Raw genomic sequence first — 25,964 nt, forward strand, 5'->3', positions numbered from 1 at the left:
AAAATAAAAACGATAACTGTTAAGCACGAGTGCTTAAAAGACAGGAAGCTGCTGATAAAGGCACTCATAGGTGAAATTATATTGCGACGCAACTTTTTTTACGCGGATGAACACATCGCCACGCTTTTACACGTGGAAGCGGGTGCTGTGGTGCTGCTGCCGTGGCTACTTGCCGGCATCAACAACATCATGGCTCTGAAAGTGTACTTAGTTTCTTGTTTGTTCGCGTTTTCTGTGTTATTACCGCATGTTCTGGGCGGTGGGGAAACGCTCGTGCTTCTAGATAACCTCGCCATAAAAGAGACGCATTCGATATTCTTCAAATCCTTGCAAGGTAAGGAGTTGCCACCGTGTACAAAACTGCTCGCGAGAGAGACTTGTCGACGTGAACTCCCACGATATAAGCAGAAGACTTTGTTACCCTCCTTTAAAACGATCTTTTTCTTGGCGCAGATCGCGGTTTTAAGCTTACCTTCAAGTCCGCCGACGACCCTTCTTTATCTCTCAAGAAGTATGGAGAATATCTCTACAAGCACTTGATCCTCTTCTCCCCGTCGGTCGAAGGTAAGCAAACGCCGGTGGTGCGGTGAAGACGCTTTGTGGTGCATACTTCGGTGGCCTTACCGTTTTTGCTTTTCGTGTGCCCAGAATTTGGAGGCACCATCAATGTTCAAGCACTCACCGAGTTCGTTGACGATGGGGGCAACATTTTGGCGGCTGCCAGTTCCAGTGTCGGTAGGTCGCTTTCGACCGTGCTTGTTGGTAAGTCGTTCGCTGTTGTACTGACCTGCGCGCTTCTTCCATGCCCGCAAGGCGACGTCATCCGTGAACTGGCCAACGAATGCGGCTTCGAAATCGACGAGGAAGGAAGCTACGTGATTGACCATCTCAACTACGACGTGTCTGATGAAGGCAAGGTTAGTACGTCGCTCTAGTTTCATCCCCGTTGCAGACACAGTTAATTATATCTGCGAGACTGCGGGAACTAAGTCTCGGCTGAATCGTTACGTTGCTGTTTAACGTTTAAGATGCAAGCTAGATGAAGCTAGTTTGACTTTGCAGTGCAGACCTTCTTGCAAGAGATCGTTAACACGTCGTGGGGAGACGCCAATGAATGTAGAGCTGTAATCTGTGGGCCTTGCAGTACTTTCAACTGCAAGGCAAAACTCTGTTTTGTATGCATGGAGTTCACAAACCACACTGCACATCTTCTGCAATGTTTGCAGCACACAACGATTGTTGCGGACCCTGAAAACCTGCTGGAGGCACCCACAGTCATCGGCAGCAAGAACATTCCACCTCTGCTCTTCAAGGGTGTAGGGTGCGTTAAAGCTGCATGAACGGTTCCATATAAGTGACACAGTTCCTTCTGCAACTTTGGGTAGCTTTTTTTTCGCACCTTAAAACGTTCACATTATGCAGCATCATCTCGGATCAGGAGAACCCCCTTGTTCTGGAGGTCTTGACTGCGTCGTCAACAGCCTACAGCAGTAACCCAGACAACAAGATCACTGAGGTAGGCACATTCCGTAGCCCTGTGCTATGCAGTTAACAGCACTGTGCAGTCATTAACAGAGTTGCCGCCATTGCAGTATCCTCATGCTGTCGGCAAGAACACGCTACTAATCTCTGCATTGCAAGCGAGGAACAATGCCCGTGTGGTGTTCTCTGGGTCCATGGACTTCTTCAGCGACAAATACTTCTCGTCCCCTGTCCAGAAAGCTGCTCCGGGCTCTAAGAAGTATGTTAACAATGTGTCCTCTATTTAGGAACTTTAAGAAATGTGTAGTTCAGCTTTTGGCCTACTTTAGTGTGAAGCCAAAAGAGCTGTGCATGTTGAATTATCAGTCGTAAAATCTTGTATATCTCGCTATTGTGTCGACAATCTGGATCCCCTTGCTAGGAGTTTTACGCTTGTTGCAGCCTCCACCAGAAGACATCAAAATAAGTAGTGCATCGGTGTCATTTCTGATCACTCAGATGTGTACTACAACTGTGTTTAGTTGTATATGCCTTGCAATAGGGGGCATTATGTATGGTGTTGATCTGAGGAAACCATATTAAGAGATTCTCTTGGAAGTGCAGGCTTTAAGCGCAGACCAAGCAACTCTGCATCCTCATTTCCTCTCTTATTGTGCATTTCTTATGTTTCAAAGCTGCACTTCCAGCGTCTGCCACATCGCAGTGTTGCATGTTCCTTCGTTTCATCTCCGGTTTCTCTGTTCAAGTCGTGCATACTGTGTTTATTCTTGGTTCTCTGCAGCTTAGCCATCAGCGATGTCATTCTGAACATGGCGATGCTGAGTGCAGAGAGATCATTGGAACAGTTGGGCATCTGTGCAAATTAGTGGCATCTCACCCTTAGCAATGCTGTCCTACCCCCTGTGACATGTGGCTTGTGCCTTGCTTTTATTTGTCTAGCTTTCATTGTCACTTCCACATATAATGATTAAATTGTGATGGAGCTGTGTTGCTGCAATGTTCCGGTACCACATTCACTCCAGCTGAACATGCCTAGGAATAGTGTTAAATGTACAGTTGGCTTGATCTAGATCCAGTGAAGAGCCTGTAGAATTACAAGTTAAATGCTGAATGATACTGGTTGGTGACATATTGCACTTTGAATTGTGCAGGCACGCAACGTCTGGCAACCAGGCCTTGGCTGTAGCCCTGTCGCAGTGGGTCTTCAAGGAGAAGGGTGTTCTCAGGGCACAGAACATCAAGCACTACAAGAAGGGAGAAAAGAGCGCACCTGAGGCATACACCGTCATGGATGATGTTGTGAGTTCTCAGTTTTGGCATTATTTTTTTCTTTTGATTTGGTGGCGAGCTTAACCCCGTAATGTAATCTACCATACATGCTACGCTAATGCGAAGCCCATAGTTGTGTTTTTTATATGCTGGAGTGACGTTTCAGCTTTGCGTAGTTTTAAAAATCTGTTTCTAATTTAAAAATTAGTACAGTAATTAAGTACTAACGAAAAAAAAGACTTCTTAAATAAATGCCAACTATTTTTTCCAATTTTCTTCGGCGTGGAACTCTGTTTGGGCATTACTGGGTTAATTACTTACTGTCATTTATGCTGCAGTCACACGGTATCTGTGTTTTTAACCAGGACACCATATTTTGAGCTTCTCATGTCATCATCATTATTATTTTGGTGCCACCACTATTTTGGCATTAGTTTCAGATAATTGGCTCCAAAGTGTCCTGTAGGTCTCATTTTGGGTCAACATAAAGTTCTGGTGCCAGCATTAAAAATGAGATGTACTCAGTGCTCATTTAATGGCTTGCTGCACGTTTTTTTGTTTTGAGATGTTAGCAATGGCGCACTGTTGCCATAATGTGCCAATCATAGGTATATCTTATAGCCTTGTATGACGTCTAACAAAATCACTACGGTAATCAGTGCACTACACAAAACAAGAATGCGATGAGCACTATTTCCTCGTTACATTCTGGTTTTCCTTTTTTCTGTCGCTTGTTTTGCATAATGCGCTGATCGCAATTATGACTGAACTGCTCCAATTCGCCCAAATCACCACTCTGTTAATCCAACACAATGCACTTTTTCACAACAGGTGTACAGCATTGAGATCGAGATCCTGAAGGGTGACAAGTGGGTGCCGTTTGACGCCAGTGACCTGCAGCTCGAGTTTGTTCGCATCGATCCATTTGTGCGGACCAAGCTCCAGAAGAAGGGTGAGGAGTGCTGGCCGCTAGGGATAACACACTGTGGGCCCTTACAGATGACACACACCACACAAGCGCTTTTAAGATGCCGCTGAAAGTGTATTATTAGGACTAACATGAACTAACGCTACACAGGCCATCATCAGCCTATTTAATGTCCACTGCAGAACGAAGGCCTCTCCCAGCGAGCTCCAGTTACCCCGGGCTTGTGCCAGCCAATACGGTTTGATCTTATGCCTGCAAATTTCCTAATTTAACCACACCACCTAACTAGTTGTCTGCCATCCCCAACTACACTTTCCTTGTCTTGGCACCCTTCTGTAGGTCTGATAAACTACTGGTTATTTGCGCTACTCTTTACAGGCCCCGCCCAGCTCCATTTATTCCTCTTAATGTCAGCAAGGATATTTGTTACCCCCATTTGATCTCTAATCCACACTGCTGAACGTCATGCCTGTAGTTTTTCGTTCTATCACTCATTGTAGCTTAACTTCTTCTTGAGCTTCTTTTCCCCAGTTTTTGCTGCATATGCTAGTACCGGTAGGATGCAATGATTGCATACTTTTCCTCTCGAGGATAGCAGTAAGCTGCCAGTCATCACTTTTTGATGCCTGCCGTATGCATTCCAACCCATCTTTGTTCTTCTGTAAATTTACTTCACATGATCAGTGCTCGCAGCAACTAATTAGCCTAGGTAAACATACTCTTGCACAGATTCTAGGGGCCGACTGCCAATCATGAATTCTCGTTCTCTTGCTAGACTATTGAACATCAGCCTTCTGCATATTAATCTTCAACCATTTCCTCTCTCTTTGCCGACTAAGGTCATCAATTATTTGTTGCAAGTCACCTCCAGCGTTGCTAGACAGAACAGTGTCATCTGCAAACAGCAGGTTGCTAAGATGTTCCCCATTGATGCTCGTGTAGTGGCTTGGACCAAAGGTAGAGCATCGAGTTTCTTTGCTGCATATGTAACTGGGTTCAAACCTAACGACCTTGAGTCCAACTTGATCCTAGATCAACTAGCCCAACTTCACAGTCTTAACTAATTCTCACCTCACTCAGACCTAACTTACCCAAAGCAGCCCTAACCTAAATCAACATGACTGAGGTCTATAAGGTCATGGACATGAGTTAACCCAACAGACATAAAACTAATGTCTTAAAGGCACTGTCCTGTTGTTTCCACTTGCCCTTGCACCACTTGACTCCTATTGTGCCCAATGTATTATTGAGTAAGCTCAATCTTTCTCTCTTTTAAATTTCTCCTTTGCACTGTGTTGTTTGTGTATGTGCGTTTACTGTCACGTAATTGTTTAATGCATTTGCACCCCCAACTAGCAGCATTCTCTCTTTCTGCCTCCTAGGCCAGAAATACGAGGCCCAGTTCAAGGTGCCCGATGTCTATGGTGTCTACCAGTTTAAGGTAGATTACAACCGCATCGGCTACACACATCTGTACACATCTACTCAGGTAAGACATTCTTTGCCCAACATCTTCTTGTTCTGCTGTCCTGTGACCTTCAGTAATGTGACCTATCGCTGGCTTGTGTGTCATGTTAAATATTAATTGCGTAATTTTGTGCGAGGTGAGATCACATTTGTACAAATGTCTTCCATACAGTTGTATCCAAGGCCAGTTCATGTGCATGAATCTTGCTGTCACCATAGCATTGGCAAAATTCATTGGCAAGGACAGCAGGCCTTGGACCTTACTGTGTAGATACTGGGCAATCTAGCCAAACAGAAAGTTAGTTACACAGCATGTCTTATTAGTGTTAGTAGTACAGTTAAACCTTAAAGTAAGCTAGTAAAATTTGCACTTCACTTTGTTATATTGAATTTCAACCATTTACGCAAATAAGACCTTGCATTCTGCACTGAGCACTCTGTGTCCAATTGAAAGCCGACAGAGTACCGTCCCTCAACCAAACGTGTAACTTTGATTCACCGACGGTTGTCAAGCAATTTTATTTGCCAAGATTTTGCTAAAGAAATTTTCAACGTCTACTGGAAGGTAGGCACTAAAATAGAGGCGTACTTCCAAAGCAATTACTCCTTTTTGTAGGATTATCAAGGATTGTTCTTAAAGTGCGTCATCTGTTTTAGCCTAGAGGCAACACCGTCATGGACTCTGTGAGGTCTAAAACAAAGCTCGTTTGCAAAACTTGCAAACACGGCCGCAAACGCCCGACCATTCTTTCGTTTCAGGTTTCCGTACGACCGCTCCAGCACACGCAGTACGAGCGCTTCATCCCGTCCGCTTACCCGTACTACCTGAGCGCCTTCTCCATGATGGTTGGAGTGTTCCTGCTGAGCTGCGTGTTCCTCCACCACAAAGACACGCCCAAGAGCAAGGCCGAGTGAAATTCGGGTGGCTGGCCCCACATCACCTCATCCGCGCGTTGCACTAGGTTATTCTACGCCATTGTCTCATTACACAAGGGTCATCCTGTGCGTCCTTGCTCCGAACGAGTGATGTGCACAAGTGAAGGAGAGCAAGTCTGGAAGCTCCCCGTGGCTTAAAAGTTGCAAAGTGCGAATGGTTATCGAAGACAGCGGGACTTTCCCCCCACCCCCCCCCCTTTTTTTTTCTTTCTGTTGTCACTTTTTTGTTTTTGCGTTTGAATGTTGTGTTGAGTGTGCGGCTGCAAAGACATTGTTATGGGTTTCCTTAATTTTCTTTTTTTCAATAAAATGTAATATAAGGGCCATTGAAGCTGTTTTCTTTATAGCAAACTAAACACTCAACGGATTTAAAATCTTGGGGTGTGTATTGAGGACAGCGGGACCTTATTTCTTTTCTCTGCTTTTGAAAGTTGTCAAGTCGAATGCAAAAAAGTGATGGCATAAAACATATGCTGATAAAGAACATTTTGACTGGACAAGTGCCAACTTTCAACCAAGTTTATTTAGGTCAAAAATATTGCTTTTTAAATGCTGCCAACAGTCGCGTGATTTCTTTGAACACACTCGCTACAAAGAATAAACAGCAAAGCATTAATGAACTATGAACAGCACGTATTCACCTAAAGACATACACAGAGATTTGGCCAGAAAAAGCAGTTCCTATCGTACATCCTGTCGTATGTGTTCTTTGCGTTCTTTGTCCGTTTCTGTTTTGCACTGTTGCTGAATTTACTGAAGTACGACTCGCTAACTTTGTCAAACCAAGGTTGCAAAATCGTTACAGGTTCTCACATTTTTTTTTTTTTCTTTAGTCAAATAACAGTGAACATTTCTTTTGGTACACCACTGGCTTTGTTACACGACACTGCAAAAGTACCCCATTCCACAATGCAGAAATTCAATCAAGGGCACTAGAATGCAACAATGCCTTTACTTTATTTCAATACAATTTTGAATAACAGTATAATGCTTAAACAAAATGCAGGTTCTCTTGAGGATAACTGCTTGTAACAAAATATACTCTAAACCGATGAGCATGCGTCTTCTGCTGAAAGTCCAGGTCTTCGCAAGTCTTGCCAATTCTACTACAGATGATGCAAGAATACCAGACTAGAATGGGCTTGGACCAGAACATGACTGGGGCAGGCCTAGAGAGGTGTTGGTCATGCAGGCAATAAACTTGTTGACTCGTGACTTTGTCAGACCTTAACTTGGCAGCGGCATTTCTGTGCGTGTCCTGGCTAGCTGACAACTGGGCACAGCTTGACTCCAGGCAATGAAAAAATCTAAGGAAAGAAACATTAACTCTGAGAAACAATAAAGTCATTTTCAAGAAATAAATGTGTAACACTTCCCATGTGCTGTGAATGACCTTTAGTCGTCGGGCTAACTTGAGTCACAGTTGGCCCAGGGTAATCGGCGTAGAATGCGCTCAAAAATTTTTGGTGCTGCTGTCACCATTGTCAGATCAACTTGAGTTGACAGATTGTTCGTTAGGGTGGGCATCTCGTTAAACAGTAGTCGCTTGGATACGACTTGGCTCCAGACAGCGTAACAACGCATTACTCTTGAGGAAAAAAGCGTGAAGCAACAAACAACAAAAGTTGCACTGTTCTACTCTTCCATGTCAAACGATTGTGAGCCGTCTATGCCTTCCAAGCTAGCAAAGTCTGAATCCTCTTCCTGACTCATTTCTAAGCTCTGGGAAATTGAAGACAGTGTGTCCTCAAACGTGAGGTCCTGTGTGTTTGAGAGTGACTCAAAGTCACTGTCCTCCGAGTCCGCCATGCTGCCGGTGGTCAACTTCGGCTGAGCTTCATCTGTGTTCACCAGTGCAACTGGTGTATTTGTGTCAGCTGACAACGTGCTGGTGCTTGCCCTTGACTGCACTCCGTTCGTGTGCGATAGGGCAGGCTGCAGGTTAACCTCAGCGGCTTTGCTGCTACCAGCCTCGGAGTGAGTCGCATTCACATCTGCTGTCACGGCTTGTGGCTTTGCCTCAGTTGCTTTGCTGGAACTAGCTTTCGAGTTAGCTCCACTCAGGTTTGCCAGTGAAGCTTGCAGCTTCGCCTTGGCCACTTTGCTGGTGCTTGCCCTTGGCAGACCTCCATTCACTAGTGCAGCAGCTTCCAAAATCTTTGCTTCTGCTTTCGAGGTTACTTCTTTCGTTGGGACCTTGAAACCTGACTTCTTCGCAAGGGGTGCTTTTGGCGGCACCATCTCGTGCAGTGCACGGTTTGGCTTGGATATTGCCTTCCCTTTCTTTGCTGGAGCTGTGTTTTGGGCAATGGCAGATGGTGACGTGTGGTTCTCTTTGTCTTCGATTACAGCCGCTTCCTTCACTTTGTCAACCTCTTGTTCGCTTGTGCTGGTTTCAGGACTACTGCTGCTGCTGCTCTTGTTCCAGACCACAGCTGCGGTGTCCTCATTATTGCTCAAATGGATGGGCTTGACCTTGCTGATAGCGGATTGCTTGCCAGCTGGAGTGCTGGCCTTCGAGGTAGTCTTGACACTTCTGGCTTTTGCTGCCCCAGCTGAAACCTCATCCAGCTCTTCAACTCGATGGTTTGACTGGGGTCCTGTTCCTGACAGAACCACCGCTTGCACTTCTGTACCACTGCTGGCCCTCTGCGTTGGCTGTTCAATAAGGGCCACCTTGGGTGTTGTCCTCAATGCCACGGGTGGTGGCTGCCATGGCTGACTTGTATCACTTGAGTCGCACCTAGACGCATCCATGGACTCTTCAATTGGGAGAGTATCCATTGGAGGCTCTATATCCATAGGATCAAATGGCAGCAGCAATTGATTCGGCTTACTTGCATCAGTGTTCCTACCAGGCTTGTTCAGAGAGCCAAGCATTGGCTTGTTGCCAACCACCCTGTCATCGTCGAGGAATTCAATCAGAGAATTGACATCATAGCATTCGGGCTGAGCCTCTGCGCTGTCGAACGATGGAATAGAGAGGACAAATTGTGCCTCTGTCGAATCTCGTTGAGGCACGAGCGGCTTGGCACAATCGGCTTTGGTTCTGGCAGGTGACTTGTCACTGCCAGGTTCAACTTCCATGGTGGCTTTATCTGGGGGAGCATGAGTAAGCACAGTGTCTATTCGTAGCTTCACACCGTCGCTCTCTGTCACGCTCTCTGGAGGCACTCCTGCACAAACTGCCAAGTCCTTATCTTTCTTCTCGACAGGATTTGGGATGGCGAACATCTTGATTGCACATCCTGGTTTCTTGGTGGGCTGTGGGTATGCCATAGCTGCCATTGATTCGGGGCTTTCATGATCCGTTGAAGATGTGAAAAGAGATTGCTCAGAGGCCGCTCCAGCATCTTCGCTTTGGGTTTTGTGTTCTGCGTTCCTCTGTGACGCTGTCATGCCAACATCGTGTACTTTGTCTTTGGTCTTGCCTGAAGCTGTTGTTGCTGTCAGAATTGAGGAAGCAGTCGTGATACTCTGGTTTGTATTGGATCTATTTTCGCAAGTTTGCCCTTGTTTGGTTTCTTCAATTCTTCTCTTGGATAGAATTGCAGACAGCTTGCCTTTTGCTGGTTGCTTTGAAGTACACTTTGCGGATGCTGCCAGGTTTGCACACGCTTTCTTGTAATCACCGGGCTCCATCTTTTCACGCTCGAGTTCCAGGACTGAAAAACATTTGTAGATGTCAGACTGCATGCCTCTGTATATGACTGGTGTCTACCTTAAATGAACAATAGATCAGTTTAGAGTGACCCTCAGTGGTGGCGTAGTGGCTATGGTGTCGTGCTACTAAGCTCGAGGGCACGACGTCGTGCATCAAAATGCATGACGTCATGGTGAGCTGTTGTGGGAACAGTGAGGCAGAACTCTCAGGAACTCCACTTATCTGTCATTTTTGTGTCTTTTCTGGCTTATCAAGTCTGCTCTCACAGTAAGAATGGCTTTGTTGGTGTTGCATAAAGGTAAATTAGGTTATTGATACAGTTCAAATTACTTTTTTTCTTGAGTGTTCCTATAAAATTTTTACAGACATGTCCACATTGCACTTTTGCCATAGTAACTGTTTGAAAAGCAAGTTTTGGTGGCACAAGAATTGGGCTTGCTAGCATCATTGCTCAGGATTTTAATGATTTCTTATAGCAATAGCATAGTCAGGTGTTATCCTGTGGTTCTTTTTTACCTTTGTTCATGCTTCAGCTAATTACTTTGTACAGGAGGGGATTATTTTTATGCTGCTGATGTTAGATTCACAAACATGGGCGCATGTGTCAGATGCAAGCAAAGTGATTCAGCACATTTTTGCCACTGCAGAGCAATGTGACTCCCGAGTTCCAGCTACTGTTAAAGACGCCAATGTGTCAGCTTTTGGTAACACACTTAAAGGACTCGATGCTTATCGAAATAGCTAGACTAGGCCTGGGGGAAAAAAAGAGGGTGTCTTCCTTGCATACACTAAATGCACTGAAACAAGATGCTGGTAGAAAGTAGTGTGGGCATGCTTGTCTTAAATAACCAAGCTGTCCTGACAGCCTTTCATGCTCTCACCTTGTTTTGAGCATGCCTTTAGCTTTGGCTTCTTTGGGCGTGGATGTTCAGACTTATCGCTTTCACTGGGAAGGATTTTGCGTGGCCTTCCTCTCGGGCGTTTCACGTCTGTGCAACAAAATACGGCCAGTCAGTGAAACAATCCGCAAAGGTGGGCACGTATAGCAATTCATTTTAATGAAGCAAAAGCAAATTTTTAAGCGTTCTTTGTGATTATGCATTTAATTTTGTGAAGAAGCAGTACGATGAAATATCGTGCACAATGCACACTCGACGTTTGCGCATTAGTGCTATGTCGTGGCGGGCAAAAATTTCTGTGGCTTAGCGTAAGAGCATGCATTTCATCCCGTGCATTCATGTTACATCCCAGCCCAATGGTACACCTAATTTTCTTTTAGTTGCAAGCAGCAACGTCACTACATTTTGTATATATCATGGCTTGTGCAGACATAACATCGTAACATTAAATTGGCCTTCTAACATCATCATTTCAAAGGAATTTTGTGCTGCATTTATTTGGTCATTTCAATGGCTCATCACTAAATAGCGTTTCTAGCTTATGATAGCTCTTTGTGGCAAAATGTACTAGCACCTGCAGCCTTCTGCTTTAGCAACTTTAACGATTAGTGCTTGTGGATAAGCTGCAAAACATCCAAAGCATTGAACATGCAGTTGACAATGCCTGCAATCACCAGTGCAATAGCTGTGTTGCTCCGTTTTTTACCTTGGTTCACTACTGAGGTGACTGCTTCTGTGCAGGGCAGTGTGGGCGGTGCATTCAGTTCGCATGGTCTACCATGTGGAGTTATCTTTCCTGCATTGGTAAATGGACATTTTAATTCTCTCACGGCCTTTTCTCATTAGTAACAATGCTTTTGTTCTATCTCAGATGCTTTCTCTTGCAGCTCCTGGATGTTAAAAGAAGTAGTATACCATTGGTTTTCGTTTTTAAACCCATACTCATTTTTCTTAACAGCCTGCAGCATTATACCTTGCAATTCTTTAGGTGGATTATGTGGACTAGTTGAAGGAGCAGACGTTACTTGTGCAACAAGTCTGTGTTCTCCCAGAGTACTAACAAAGGTCTACAACTTTAGCTCTTGAATAAGCACTTAGGACACATGTTAGTGCAGTTTCAGGATTGAAGTACAGCACTAGTGAAGTCAAGCACGTTATGCGGAAAATCAAGAGCTTGCCACCACTTCTGAAAAATCGGCTTGAACCTCCCAAAAAAAGAAATCTAAACGAGACCAAGTGAAATGCGGTTCCATAGCACATTTTGGAGATGCAGTATTGCAAATTGGCAGTAGCATAGAATTTATGCTAAACTGACCTCGCTCATTACTGTATGATTTTGATCTGACATGTGCAGTAACCTAAAGTGAACAATTAAGCTGTTAATTGGCTAACCAAGCATTGCAATTTAGCATTCAAATAATGTCTACCTCCTAGAGTGATTCTCACGATAAGGTGAGACTGTGCCATCTGCTATGGGAAAATCTGTTTCAAATAAAAAACATAATGAAGAAGAGGGTGTTACTACACATGAAGGGAAGCATTTTCAATCGAAGTCCACAAATGTAGACCTCTTTGTGGTTTTCCTGTTGCATTGACTTGCAATGGGCATCACAAAATATTTTTGTGTGATGCCGGTACAGTGAAAGGATCTATGCTTCATGCTGACTGTTGACAATTTGAAGAATGAGAGAATGCCTAAATACTTTATGATCAGATTTTTTTCGAGACTGTCATAAAAATAATATAGTAAAACAGTAGTTAAAATAAAAATATTGAAATAAGAAGTTCATTTCAGTATGAGCAGTATTATTGCTGAACGCAGAGAGACCTTAAACAGCCATAATGTTGAGGAAAGGGAGATGTTTCACTATGTATCCAACAAGAGTATACATAAATACCATGCAGCTTTTTACAAACAAATAAATGGGATGCCGGTAACGTGGAAATCTAATATTGCATGCCTACGTTGACTTGTGAAGCATGAGGGACCAGTTATTTTCCTCAGACTGCTTCTGAATGCTTCCAAATGCACTTTCAACATTTTTGCAAAGAAATACAGTGCAACAAATTTGTCAGAGAAAAATTAAAGAAACTTCGTGACAGCGATGAAACCTGTGACTGCTTGCCCCTTGTGTAGAGAGCGGTAGTACAGCTGTGAGACATCACCAGGGCAGTGTACTTTGTAACAGTCTAATCTGAACACACATGGGCTTTAAGGATCAAACATCCATTGCTTTGTAAGGAAGCCACGTTAAGCCAGTATATTCTAGGTACCTCAGCCAGAAATCTCCAGTTCCCTTTGCAGGAGAAGACAAATACGACAGTGACTGTACATTTACCTTTATTGTTGTTGTTATTATTATTGTTGTTGTTGTTGTTGTTGTTGTTGTTGCATTCATAAAACAATCAGAGTAGAAAGAGAGCTATCTGGCCACTTTCACCAGGAGTGGCACGACACCTGCAACAAGCTCTTAAAGGGAAAATGTACATAGAAAAAGAATAGTGAGTGAAGAACAAGTAGAAAAAATACAAAAAAAAGAGTGACCACAAGAATAAAGTATGCGTGTGTGTGAAGTCAGAAGATTGCTGTTCCCACAGGGTGGTGTGGTGCATTCAAGGTGCTTCACTGCTAAAAATGGCAGTTTCACATTGTTTCTAGAAAGGTACGTCGTTACCGGACGCGAACACGTGTGCACCGTAGAGAAGTTAGCACCTTCAGCAGGAGGCCTTTGGCAAGAAGGTTCCGAGAATGTGACGCTAGGGGAGTGCTTCGATGCATTAATGCATGATAGCCCGAAGAGCGACCCCAGCAATTTTTCTCTTTTTAACGAACTTGCGAAGTTAGAACTTTCCTACCATCCCTCACCTTGTTCGGCGGTTTTCTTCGACTGCTTTGGAGGCGGTTCTTCAGCTTGGTTGCTTGCTTCTTGAAGATTTGTGCACAACTGTGCCCTTGGGCGTTTCACTCCTGTAAAACATTTGTGCAGGTGTTAAGCTGAGCAAAAGTGTCATTGTTAAAAAGAAAGGTAAAAAGGAAAACATACTGGTAACACTAAAATTTCTTTTTTTCTCTTGCGACTAATGTTGCAAGCAAACTTTTTATGTTTGTTGAGTTGGTAATGTCAGGTTTTATTGGTCACTTAGAGTCTCTCCTGCTCTGTTGCAAGAAACTTCATCGAGTTTGGCAGAATGGTTGCTTAATGAAAGAATTTGTGTATTCCGCATCTGTTTAGAACAGGGAAATTGGTGTGTCGACTTTTGCTGAAGCTTCCAATTAATACTTGAACGATTTGATGAGCCCTGGAGAACACTAATGAATTGAAAAGGTTTTGTAACATGACAATTATAAGCTTTGTGGTGTCGACTATATATCGTTAAAGGGAAAAATAAAAACTGAGCTCATAAAGAGAAAGAACCCAGATGCCACAAATTACAGTCTTATAAATTAAACGAAGTTAAATTAAACTGAGTTATGTTTAGCAATGTTGCATTAAATGAGCAAACGCTATATAGTACGTATTACCAGGCAATTGATGACCATAACTAGTATGGCATATTGAAGCCTTTCAAGATATAGCCTTAGTATCTGAAGACAAATTCATTGCAATTTCACGGAGAACTTTTATGCCTTTTACTGCCTAGGTGCACAGGCATTAGAGAACAGACATGCCAGTCATGAAGTGTTAAAAGAAGTGTCATCATTAACCAGTGCAAACCTATTTGAGTCTAATTGCAATGTAAAGGCTTCGCCCAACAATCTTCAATTACCCTGCTGCCTTGCATTAAACTGAATCCATGGATCTCGTGCTATATGCCAATTTCGTAATCTCGTCACACCACCTAATTTTTTGTCAACCTTGTCTGTTACTCTATCAAAACTCTGGTTATCTGTTCTATGCATCACATGAGTCACATGACCTGCCTACACCACTACGTCCTCTTAATCTCAACTAGGATGTCGTGTACCCACATTTGATCTCTGAATCACACTGATGTCTATCTCATTATTTTTCTTTTATTGCTTGCTGCACAGTCTAGCTCGCACTGTCCTATGAATGGTGCATTATTAGCATAGCTTGCTCGTGCCTTACCTTGTCTTGGCTTTGCAGCATTTGCATCTTTGCCAATCGGTGCATCAGGTGCAAGGATTTTGCGCGGTCTCCCACGAGGACGCTTCTCTGCAAGTACGCATACCAGGAACTGAGTTTTGGTGACTTTTGGTGACCTTTTGATGAACTGTGCTTTTGGTGACCTTTGTGAAGAGCTGCTCTGACATATTTAACCCCTAGCATGGTGCTCATGCAGTAGCTCCAAAAATCAGTGTAGATGCATTATTAGCATAGCCTGCTCATATGCCATACCTTGTGTTGACTTTGCAGCCATTGCATCTTTTCCAGGCTGTGTATCAGGTGCAGGGGTTTTGCGTGGTCTCCCGCGAGGACGCTTCTCTGCAAGTGTGCATATACCAGGAACTGAGTTTAGTATTTTTGGTGACTTTTGTGAAGAGTTGCTCTGAAATATTTAATCCCTAGCATGGCGATCATGCAGTAGCTCCAAAAAGTCAGTGTAGACGTAAGGGGTCAGTTTTATGTTACAGACTACCACTGGTACAAAGCTCATGTGTGCTAGAACATCATCTAGCAGTAAGATGGGGAATCAAGTGGCACTTGCCTGCGGCAACAACCACTGACATAAACTGTACCTTTGGGAGCTTGGACTGAGCTCTTCTGCGTGCCTCGGTACCTATTCAAGAAGCAGTAGCTCTTGATGCGTTCCTGTGTAGGTGTAAAAAAATATAATTTTGCCATTGGAAAAGGACATTTCCAGCTTTTTCTCTCCTGCAACACTTAGTCTTTAAAAATGTAAAGTATGTCAGTGGGGATGCGCGACTCTCGCGCGTCCCCTGAAATGTTGTTTTCTCGCATAGCTCCCGTCTCCTGTAATCCGGCTTCGTCGCGTGGCTTTACTGCGGCGGTCGGTATGCTTGCAGTGTAGTACAAGAGATGGCGCGAGTGTTGCTCTGCTAACGCCACCTAACGGCGGGGTTACTTGGGCGCAAAAAGAAGAAGGCTCTTCCTCTTCGGCTCGGGTTCGGAAAGCGGCGCGGACGTTCTGCGCGTGCGCCGATCCGTGCTTCTGCGAGACCGTCTCGCGATCAGGCCTACCCCGGAATGAACGAACACGATCGTTCGAACACACCACCGTTCGCGTGACCGCGCGAACGACCAAGCGTTGGTGTCCAGCATGGGGCGAACATATTCCCTCGTTATCCGGTCGCGGTGAGTCGGTCTTCTGCGATTTGTCGCGCGCCCATCGACATGCTTTGTGGATATAGCAACTCGGCCAGCAGGCATTGATCTATGAAAGGTGCAATAAATGCCCTTGTGATTGTTTGCACTACTGTATTGTCGTTCCTTTGTCCCAGGAGCACGGGTGAGAACCCCACAAGTCTCAATGCTGTTGCTGTTTGCTAAGATCCGTCACAAGCAATAAGTCAAAAAAGCCTGTCATGTAGAGGTGCTCAACCTTATTCTATTTCGCCATAAGTCTCAGCTACCTTATTAGTACAGCAGCATATAAGTACCCAAAGTTCAGCAATGTTTCCGAACACTGCGTAAGCTCATCTACAATGATCTATTGTCCCAAGAGCACGGGTGAGAACCCCACAAGTCTCAATGATGTTGCTGTTTGCTAAGATCTGTCACAAGCAATAAGTCAAAAAAGCCTGTCATGTAGAGGTGCTCAACCTTATTCTATTTCGCCATAAGTCTCAGCTACCTTATTAGTACAGCAGCATATAAGTACCCAGAGTTCAGCAATGTTTCTGAACACTGCATAAGCTAATCTACAATGGTCTAGGAAACTGTGTTTATACTCATCAATGAGTGCTTGTACAAAAGAATTCCATAGATAAACTGACGCAAAGCCCACACTGCTGTCATAAGCGTCCTTACCGCAATGGGCATCTTCAGCGCTTTTTCAGCGGTCACCACTGCTGCATCATACATCTTTCTGTAGTAGCCAGGAACCTGATGGAAATTCATAACAGTGACTGACAAGGTTACTGATCATGAAAGAACTCGAGAGATTCAGCGGTTCAAATTCATTTGGGTTCCATAAAACATAATTACAAGAACAGAATGTGCAGAATGTCCGGTCAAGAAACTGTGCTTGGACATCTCTCCAGTGTCATCTTTACAAACAACAGAAGCAAACTACAAACTATTTCGACTAATGCAAGCAGACAGGGTGTTTTACTGAATGAACAGAGGCACAAATGTGAATGGTCTGCATCGTGCAGCCACTGCACTGTGTGGGCTACTCATGGCTTCACCATGCAGGCCACTCACGATTGTGTGAAGTAGTGGGTTTACTCACCCACTACTCCACACAATCTGCGTGCATTTAGTGGAATATTGGACACACTAAAACTCTCTATTGGTGCAAAGAATGGGCTGCCTGATTTTGGGTTGTGTTTTAAAAGTCACTGTGTTAAGCCGGAGTGTTATCCTCTATCACAGTCTCTGCAATATGTGTAATTCCTGCAGGTGCAGTGAACAAGATGGTAGGACAAGGGCCTAATTCCCACCGATGAAGGCAATGAGGGAAATGGCAATGGTGCACCAAATTATCCTGGGAAACTGTTGTGAAAGTATAGCAGCAAAAGTGCAGTTTCATTCAGCTGGTTTGCACTACCTCGAATTAAAATAGGAAAAGTCACTGTTATGGTGACAAAGGTGAATTGACACAAGCACTAGTACTGAATGGGCACTGTGAAGAAGAGGTCAGAAAGGTTTGGTCATATAGCCACGACAGGCAGTAATATATTGGACAACATTGTGGGCATCACAGAGAATAAGTTGTTCGATCTTGAGAAGATATTGCGGCGTTCACTAGAATAAGCTAGGTGACAGTTACCACTGTGACAGCCTGCAGCTATCACAGTAAACAAGCACAGAGCTGCTGGACTGCATAAGTTGGCAGATGTTTTATAATTTTTCAGCAAGCCATATGATTGCTGCATTTATTGTGAACAGGCACACTTGCAGTATCAAGCACATATGTCACTTGCCTTGTTTCCTGCAGGTCCATCGTGATTGTCTGCCTGTCGAAAAGATACGCAAAACCTATCCTGAACCCATGCCCGTGTCACCTTTTGGTCCAGAAAGGTCACATGGTAACTCGTCTGCAACAGGTTAAAAAGAACAACAATGACTTAGCTAGCAGATAATGGCACAGCCTTTGTTGAAAGAAACAAGGGTCAGCATGTGTGTATGCCAGCTGGTTCAGCTGCCCGCTGACTCCAGGATGTCTAGCCAGCTTTTTATTGCATCTTGTAAGGACTCTTGACTTTTGCAGCCCCAGATGTTTTTTCCGCAGGGCTCTCATGCCTCCTGGCATCCAGCTTCCCCACACGGCGAACACGCAGTGAAGGGAGTCCTTGTTGTAGCTATGCAGTACGACAAGAGATGGCATGAGTGTTTCGACACTAGTGCGACCTGACAGCATAAATACTTGGATGCAAGAAAACTTCCTTTTTCCTCTTCAACTACAAAATGGCATCACGTGCTGACTGACCATGTGCTTATTGATGCGCTTTGCGGGACTATCCCATGAAAACCTTCAGAGCATGACACGTACCAGCATGGACAGACATGCCTCTCAAACATGCCTCTGTTCGTGAGACTGCACATGCAAATTACTTAGGCTTCGGTGTCTGGCAAGGGCAAACATTACTCGCTCACTAGCCTTCTGTGGCGAGTCAAACTTCCCCACTCATTTATTGTATGCTGGTATTCTTGTATGAAGAAGTAATAAATGCTGTTCTGTGTTTTCATTGCACTGTGTGTAATGCATTTTTTGTTACCGAGAGCACTTCAGACCCCACAGTCTTCACTGAATGAATTAGCTGGAGTAGGGGACAGACTCACCTTCACTTGCCAGAGCTTTGTAGGCCATTATTTTCATGGGTGCGACACAATATATAGCTAGGACTTGGCAACTCTTGTACTCCTGACAATGTGGCGCTCAGCTGCTGACAAGGTTCTGGGTTCAGTTCCTAACTGCTGCAGCCGCATTGTGCTGGGGAAAACATTGTCAGCGAAATACAATGTTCATGTACTTAGTTGTACGTGCACATTAAAATACACAGGTGCTCTAAATTGTCCAAGTGTTTCTTTGGGAAATTAAGCCCATTGAATCAATCTTCTGGCAGAGGCTGTACATTAAAAAAATTAATATAGTGCACCTGATAGGTGATCAAATTTAGGTCACATACATACAAAGCAAGTTTGAGAAAGTCACTTAATAAACCAACCTTTTTGAAAACATGTATGAAATACACATAGCTCAATGGAAGCTACTGTAGAGCTAAAGCGAAAAAAATAATAATAATAATGAAAATGATTTGCTTTGCTCTTTTATGCTACCTAACTTTTGCAGAGACAGTTTTCAGTTTTTTGCGAATGAATCCCTGTTGGCTCTTTTAGAGAGAGGTTTGATACTCCAGCTGATATGGCCAAGTACCATTCATAATTTTCTTTTTCCAGACTCATACGAGACCTAGCCATCCCTGTGATGTTTCCAGCACATGTTAGTACTTTTAGTAGTGTCATTCATGAAGTGCTTTATGATGTGCAGCATATTATAAATAATTTTTATGGAGAAAGTCGCACGAACACACTGTGAGTTGGCTGATACATACGTCATAAACAAAGACAGTTTCAAAATAAATATCACAATTATGTTGCTTATACAGCCAATCTGTTTCTATCTCGCAATCAAGAAACAATGCCAGAATGAGTAGGTTCACGTTATGGCCAACAAGGATTGAATGCCTATGACCAGAGTGTTTCGTACCGAGATGCTAATGTTTGCCCCCTGAAAACATTAGCTGACTGTACAATGCTGCAGTTATTTTTCTTAAGTTTGCAACTTTCCGAAAATCATTGGTCCTGTTTTCTAATTCATTTATTCACTGTTTCCAGATATTCACCGAGGAAGCCGCAAGCCTCCTCACTCTGCCGTGTGTGTCTGAAATTTGCATATTACCACTGCCTTAAAGGAGGCTGCAAGATGTGTCACTAACACTTATCTCCAACAATAACAGCTAGTGTCAGTAACAGATAATCAAATTATCAACTCCACTAGTAACCCATATTAGAGACTGGTAAATTATAGAAAGTAATGCTGATTTTGTTTTCAAAGATGGTTAGGTGGCCCCAAGGAACTTGGGATGATGTAAGCATTGGAAGGTGAAACCTGTTTTTGACTGCCCAGAGGCAGCCTCTTCTGGAACGGGGATGTGCAAGACGTGTCCCACAGGCATCTTGCACTGCGGAGAACCGTAACCCGTAAATGCTTGGTGCACTCCACTGAGAATCATCTGCTACAGTGCGTTGAGGCTAGGCTCAAAAGACAATCCTTGTTGCCCACTTAAGAAGGGGATACGTAATAAAAGAAAGCAATATTTAGGTGGTTACCATTCTGAAAAGAAACTTTGCCTCAGCTGTTGTTTTGTTCGATTTGCCTGTGTGCGCAGCCAACAGTATCCACTTTCAAGGGGGAGGGGCAAATGGCTTAGTTTTCCCACCCCATCCCTTGACAGTGGGATAGGCAAGTGCTTCCCTTCCCTCCCTTTCTCCTCTCTCCCTCCCTCCTTTGGTAAGTACGCCTATGCACAGCGAGCGTCTCATGTTCTTGCTTTTGTGTTTTCCCTTCCCTGTAAATGCACGCATTGCAAACACTTGATTAAATCAAGTGGCTCAAAGGCACTGCTGTCTCGCCAGTCGCCTCTGATGACAACTTACTTGCTCATGATTCGAGCAGAGCTAAGTGATGTTAACCATTGTTTCCACAGCACATTTTCTGCACTCGTAATGTCGCATACCTCAGTACATACTTTCTGCAAGTGTGATGTAATAAATGCCTGTGTGATAAATTTCAATGAAAAAAAAAAAAAAACTTGTGTTAATTTTCACATCTCTAAATACCAGTCTCTGTGCTGGCCGGATCAGTATAGTTCGGCCTTTCAGAGGCTTTTTTTTTTTCTTTGTGTTTCTTGGAATGTGCAATAGATTAGTAGTTAAGGCATAAAGCTGGGCTAGTTGGTTGGAGTAGTTTGACTTATCTCTAACACTGGAGTAACAGAAGCACACTGGAGGAAGAAGATAGGCAGGTTGATGTTGAGCGCACATCCTGTCTTTTTCATGTTATGTGCTTCCATATCTTTAGCGCTATAAGTATGTCAAACAATGCAATATAGCTTGTTCTGTTCAGTCAATAGTTTGATACACTGCTGGTGTATTGCGGGCACAGTTGCTTAGTGATAAACATTGGTGAACTGTCATAGTGTTGCATTTTCAAATGATGCATGTACTTGCAGCACTATGTTATGCTTGTCGTAAAATAAAGCTGTGCACTTACCGGCAAGTTATGTTTGCCTTCCCTCCATTCATAGACACCCAAGTCTGGATCATCATCAATCATGGCAGGCCACCTAGTAATAACGACGAAAAGGAAGTCAGTCGCCCAGTTCTAAAAGTGTTCAAGAAGAGAGTGAGTCGAGCTAATCTGTATTGTAGTGAGTAAAGTTTATGAGGGCAGGCAGCATACATGTGCAAATGGCAGCAGAAAATCTGCAACTTTCATGGTCTTGGTCAGCATTTACAGCGTGTAAGGTTTCCTCACACAGTTTAACACACTGAGCGCAGAAGAACACCATGAAAAAGAAGACAGACAATGATGGAGCACCATCTGCTCTCGGTATGTCGAGTTGTGATGATCACAAACTGCCCCAAGGTAATGTCATTTTGGAGGGCTTCCTTGCCTTGTCTACAGCAAACTGCAACTTGTATGGCAAACTGCAAGTCTGTCATTTCTTTTGTTTTTCATTTATCTCTTCTGACATAACTCTGTACCTAATGTCAGACATCAACATCGCCTCTGGGCAGGTCTGTCATTACCTCACTGGCTGTCTCTCCATGGTGCAGTACCATGAGTGAGATGGGGCTCACAAAGGTACGCACATTTGGTCAGTATAATGGCAGAAGAAAAGTAGAGAGGCATTGGTGCTAAATATTTATGCAAATACTTTTTGTGTGATAATTAAGTCCAGCTCTCCTAGCCATTTTCTTTAATTATACACATTACAAGTTCAAGCTGTTGATAGGGCTCAGGCAGCTAAAAGCAATTATAGCTCCTCCATGGCTCTGAGCTTGGAGAAGCACTGTAAGCGCTTTGTGTGTGTTTCTTTATTTTCTCATACACTATGCAGACTAATGAATGATCAATTGGACAACTCAAATATGAGTGCTAGAAGTGCAGAACCCTCTTTACTAAATTTCATCTGAGGGTGCAGTTGGTTTCAGTTGTCACTTGAGTAAGTAGCTCAATGTAAAAGTCGTTCTATTGTCCTCGGCTGCTTGCAAACAGCAGCCTCTTGTTTTGAGTTGTTGCATTTGGTTTGGACAATTCATTCTTTAGTGCAACTCCTGCAGTTTAGGGTGAGCTGAGCCTGTTGAACATAGCTTCCGCCTTGATTATAACAAACATGAACCTTAATACAATGCCAAACAGTTCATCCATACAAAAGGAAAGGGTAAGATGGTACATGCCCGAATGCAGCCATATTTCCTATAATTATCAACAGTGGTCAAACAAGGTGTGTCGCTGGAGCCAACATTTCAACAAGGGGCCTCGTCTTTGTCAAAGTGTGGGGAAGACAAGTCCACTGGTCAAAACTATGGCTCTGGCTACATTCCTTGTTCAACCACTGTTGGTCACTTCATGTGTCTATCTTCCTGCGAATCTCTCTCTTTTTTGAGTATAGGCACATATCTTCAGTGAGCTATATAACTTCCAGTCATGTGCTTGAACTTTTTCTGTAAAAACTGCCTTTCTTAACAAGGGCAAGGTTAAAGGCAACTTGTTGTGCATTAAGTAGTTGCCTAAGGAAACAGTGCATTTGTCTTTAAGGACACTGGTAAGGTGGTTGACTGCCTCTACTGGTGCCTTCCTTATTGCATAACGATCTTACCATGGATACGTGTTTACTTTGGCCCAGACTATCGAGCCAACAAAGTACTTTGCTTCCAGCAAGTCATCATCGGGCTGATCATCTTCCTCCGCTTCACAGGTGTTGTGTTTCGGATCTGCCAAAAAGTGCAGCAAGGTGCAAAAGTAAGGTAAAAAATTTGTGCAATGAAGTCATGTAAAGCCTACATGTTTATGGTGCACTTTTGCAAACTGAACTCAGACTCATATACTGATACTGTCATACAGATAATTTTTGTTCAGAGTAGCTAGCCCTTGTAATGATTGCACATCGGAAAGAGCCTTATTGAGTATATGAGTTATTTCCTTAATCCACTTGTCCACTTAGATACATTCTGCTCCACTTCTATACTTGCACACATTTTTACAAATTTTGTGACGCCAAACAAAATCTGTATTGCAGGCTTTTTTTTAAGTGCAAACAAGATACTGCACAGGCTGCCCCCCCTCTCTCTCTCTTCCTCTCTCTCCCCTCCTAGTCACCTTCTCTGCATCTACTGAAGTTTTCAGTGAATCACACTGCGGCCACCTCTCACTGTTTCAGTCAGTATTCTGTGCTATTTGTTTTCAAGGGCAGAAACCTCGTGCATACCGCTGTTCATGGAGCAAAACCACTTCTGAGGTAGCTCACTGGGGTCGATGACATCGGCAAGGTACCGCCACTTGCTGCACTCCGGGTTATCGCATTGCACCCAGGTTCCCTCAACAGTGTTGATCCTAGCTTCAAGTAGCTCTTGCATCTCTTGGCTGGAGCCAAGGCATTCACTTGTGCCTTGGGTGCCCTCCTCTGTTTGAGACACTGTGTGGAGACAAAAGATGATTTCAGACACAGGGTAATTCTTTAAACGTTGCACTATGGTTGGAAGAGCCAAATGGTACTTGTATTAGTACTAAATTGTGACCCATCATCAGGGAAGCTTGATTATGCATGCTGCTCCATTAAGGAATGCTTGATCATCATGGTATGATTCTAGTTCCACACCCAGAACTACAGATGGCATGCGAGATGTGCAAATCTATTGGCAGGATGTGACGAGACTATAGAAGTGGTACATAATAGCGACTTTGTAGATTTTGATTAGCAAACCTGTGTGCACCTTTCAACAGCAAATAACCGAAACTTAGCCTTGCTTTGACTGGAAAGATGGGAGAAATGAATAATCTGGGGGCAAGATAGAGCACTGGTTTATTGTTTGATCCTGCAGAATATATATGCCATAACCAGATAAATGAAGAATGACTTTGGAAAGGACGCCTAGCTTTGATGCATCTTACAATATGTGACACATGTCTAAATAGAAGACTCAAGTCTCTCTCACTCTCCCTTCCCTTTCTTTTTGACACTGACACAGGAGCCACACTGAAGCACAGACCACCAAGGTCATATATATCTCTTGCCTTTATTATTGTATATTCAGAGCACTGTCTAGATTACCTCTAGACAGTGCTGTCTTGTCTAGTTTATTTCTCCCAACTTCATGCTAGAAAGCGCTTGTCCAACCAACTTGCCCAATGATGAAATAAATATATTTCAATGCATATGTGAGGAGGCAAAGGTTATTGTGCATAGCTAATTGTGACTCGATCCTCGCTTCCATTCTGTACACCTGTACCCTGTAATATTGTACTAGGACAATATTGCAACAGTTGGAGCTGTGACAATGTCAGTATGAAGTGGAATATTTATGTCCAACTGAAATGCAAATCCATAACTAAATGCATGACCCTTATTAGTGTGTCTGTGAAAATAAGAATTGGTCATGTAATCTCGTGAAACATTGCAGCATTGAAAACAATTACATGTAGGATGACTGCAGTCGTTTGTCACTAAAAAGCACGCTTGTCACACTCCTATAGTAATTATTTGGTAGTATTTTTTTCACTCTGAAATTAGGATTATGTAAAACATCCTTGTACAACTCGAGTGCGTACAATTTGAGTGGGCATAAATCTGTACTTGCAATTTCTTAAATTTTCCTCTTATTCTGAAACTATTATAGTTATTTCAAATGTTCTTTTTCTTCCCCATGGTTGCACGACTTGGTGAGGCAGAACATATAATAAACCATGAATTCTATACATGTGCTTGAAAGTAGATATAGATTAACTTGTTTATGTATCTGTTATATGGCTGGTGTTGTTCCTGCAGGAGCTGATCTAATAGTTGAAGACCGAGAGATCCATGCATATAAATATATGAATATTCCAGTTGGGTTATGCCCATTCACGATCGCTATATTCTATGAATATATGAAGGAACTGCGCAAGCGGATAATGTGTCTAATTTTACCACCATTGTAGACAAGCCTCTTAGGCTTCAGCGTCCCTTTGGCGGATTGGCAGCGGTTCCGTTTCTTCACCGGGGCTCCAGGCACTGGCGGGAGAATCCCGCGCGTCGAACCTCTCTGCGGCGTCGCTTGTCCGGTCTCACCGTCTCCTCTGAGAAGATTGAAAAGACAAAACATAACAAAATAGTTGCAAAGTTTCGGCTATAAGTCCAAAAGGAAGTACGAGACTCTACCTCATATCGGGCCACTGCGTTCGCACGTTCGGTGCGCCCTTTTAGAGTGAACGTGTTACACTTATGGACAGCGATGTAGGTAAATAAACTGCGCTCGTCGAGGCCTTTGTCTTTAAGCTCGAAAAAAAAAATAGACAAGTGATAACCTTTCTCAGAAATAACTCGCAGCAAATGTCCCGCTGATGTTGCGACGCGACGACCAAAAATGGCGATCTGGCGGTTTCTGGCTGTCGCTGATTATCGTCTGCTGTACGAAAATTTTAACCTGATTTGTCGTTTTAGTTCGCCTTGCACCGACTAAAAAATGTTCGCTGGTGGCGTTTTTCCGCTCAATTAGTCGCGTTCGTAGAGCTCGTCTGCGCGTTTGAATTGACGTAGCGTCTGGATGAAGTAAAAGAAGTTCGCGTCGTCTGCTGCAGTTCTCGCGCGACGCGCTCGTGCTCAGTACTCGGCAAATTAAACAAAAAAGAAACAGCTGCGTAAATTGAAATGAATTCTTTCAGTGAAATGACGACCGGGCATTGTAATAGGTCATTAAGAAAGCTATACAATTAGTTGATTTGTCGAAATCTAAAGAATATGCGCTTTTATTATGTTTTTCGCGCTCGCTCGTAAATCGCGCCCTTTATCGTGACGCAAAAACGGAAGTCGACTGGCGTTGACAGTCAAGTTAACGCATTTGTTTTCTGGGCCAACCGAAGGCTTGTGTATTTAGTATATGAGTCTACGCTGTGAAAAACACTC

The 25,964-nt window shown here is 43.5% G+C and overlaps 2 protein-coding genes across 4 annotated transcripts; one reads left to right on the plus strand and one right to left on the minus strand.

Moving 5' to 3' along the window:
- Positions 1-139: 139 nt before the first annotated feature.
- Ost48 (dolichyl-diphosphooligosaccharide--protein glycosyltransferase non-catalytic subunit Ost48) lies at positions 140-6,408 on the plus strand. Its single transcript, XM_075685192.1, has 11 exons — positions 140-334; positions 454-564; positions 649-735; positions 814-917; positions 1,227-1,321; positions 1,423-1,516; positions 1,593-1,741; positions 2,634-2,781; positions 3,583-3,703; positions 5,062-5,168; positions 5,906-6,408. Exons 1-11 carry the CDS (start codon positions 190-192, stop codon positions 6,059-6,061), a joined length of 1,317 nt encoding a protein of 438 aa, XP_075541307.1. The 5' UTR covers positions 140-189; the 3' UTR covers positions 6,062-6,408.
- A 612-nt stretch (positions 6,409-7,020) lies between these two features.
- On the minus strand, positions 7,021-25,944 carry LOC142575655 (uncharacterized). Of its 3 annotated transcripts, none has more exons than XM_075685186.1 (14): positions 25,221-25,944; positions 24,993-25,138; positions 23,292-23,498; positions 22,683-22,797; positions 21,071-21,143; positions 17,718-17,831; positions 16,600-16,674; positions 15,348-15,420; positions 15,007-15,093; positions 14,737-14,823; positions 13,512-13,613; positions 11,352-11,441; positions 10,628-10,735; positions 7,021-9,747 (listed from the first exon to the last, which is right to left on the minus strand). In XM_075685186.1, the coding sequence occupies exons 1-14, from the start codon at positions 25,223-25,225 to the stop codon at positions 7,718-7,720; spliced, it is 3,312 nt and encodes a 1,103-aa protein (XP_075541301.1). In that variant the 5' UTR covers positions 25,226-25,944; the 3' UTR covers positions 7,021-7,717. The 3 variants fall into 3 exon arrangements, with proteins under 3 accessions (XP_075541301.1, XP_075541300.1, XP_075541302.1); XM_075685185.1 differs by having other exon boundaries at positions 24,990-25,138; XM_075685187.1 differs by lacking the exon at positions 11,352-11,441 and having other exon boundaries at positions 24,990-25,138.
- Between the last annotated feature and the right edge of the window lie 20 nt (positions 25,945-25,964).

The sequence above is a fragment of the Dermacentor variabilis genome, chromosome 3 (genome assembly GCF_050947875.1).
Source record: "Dermacentor variabilis isolate Ectoservices chromosome 3, ASM5094787v1, whole genome shotgun sequence".
NCBI lineage: Eukaryota > Metazoa > Arthropoda > Arachnida > Ixodida > Ixodidae > Dermacentor > Dermacentor variabilis.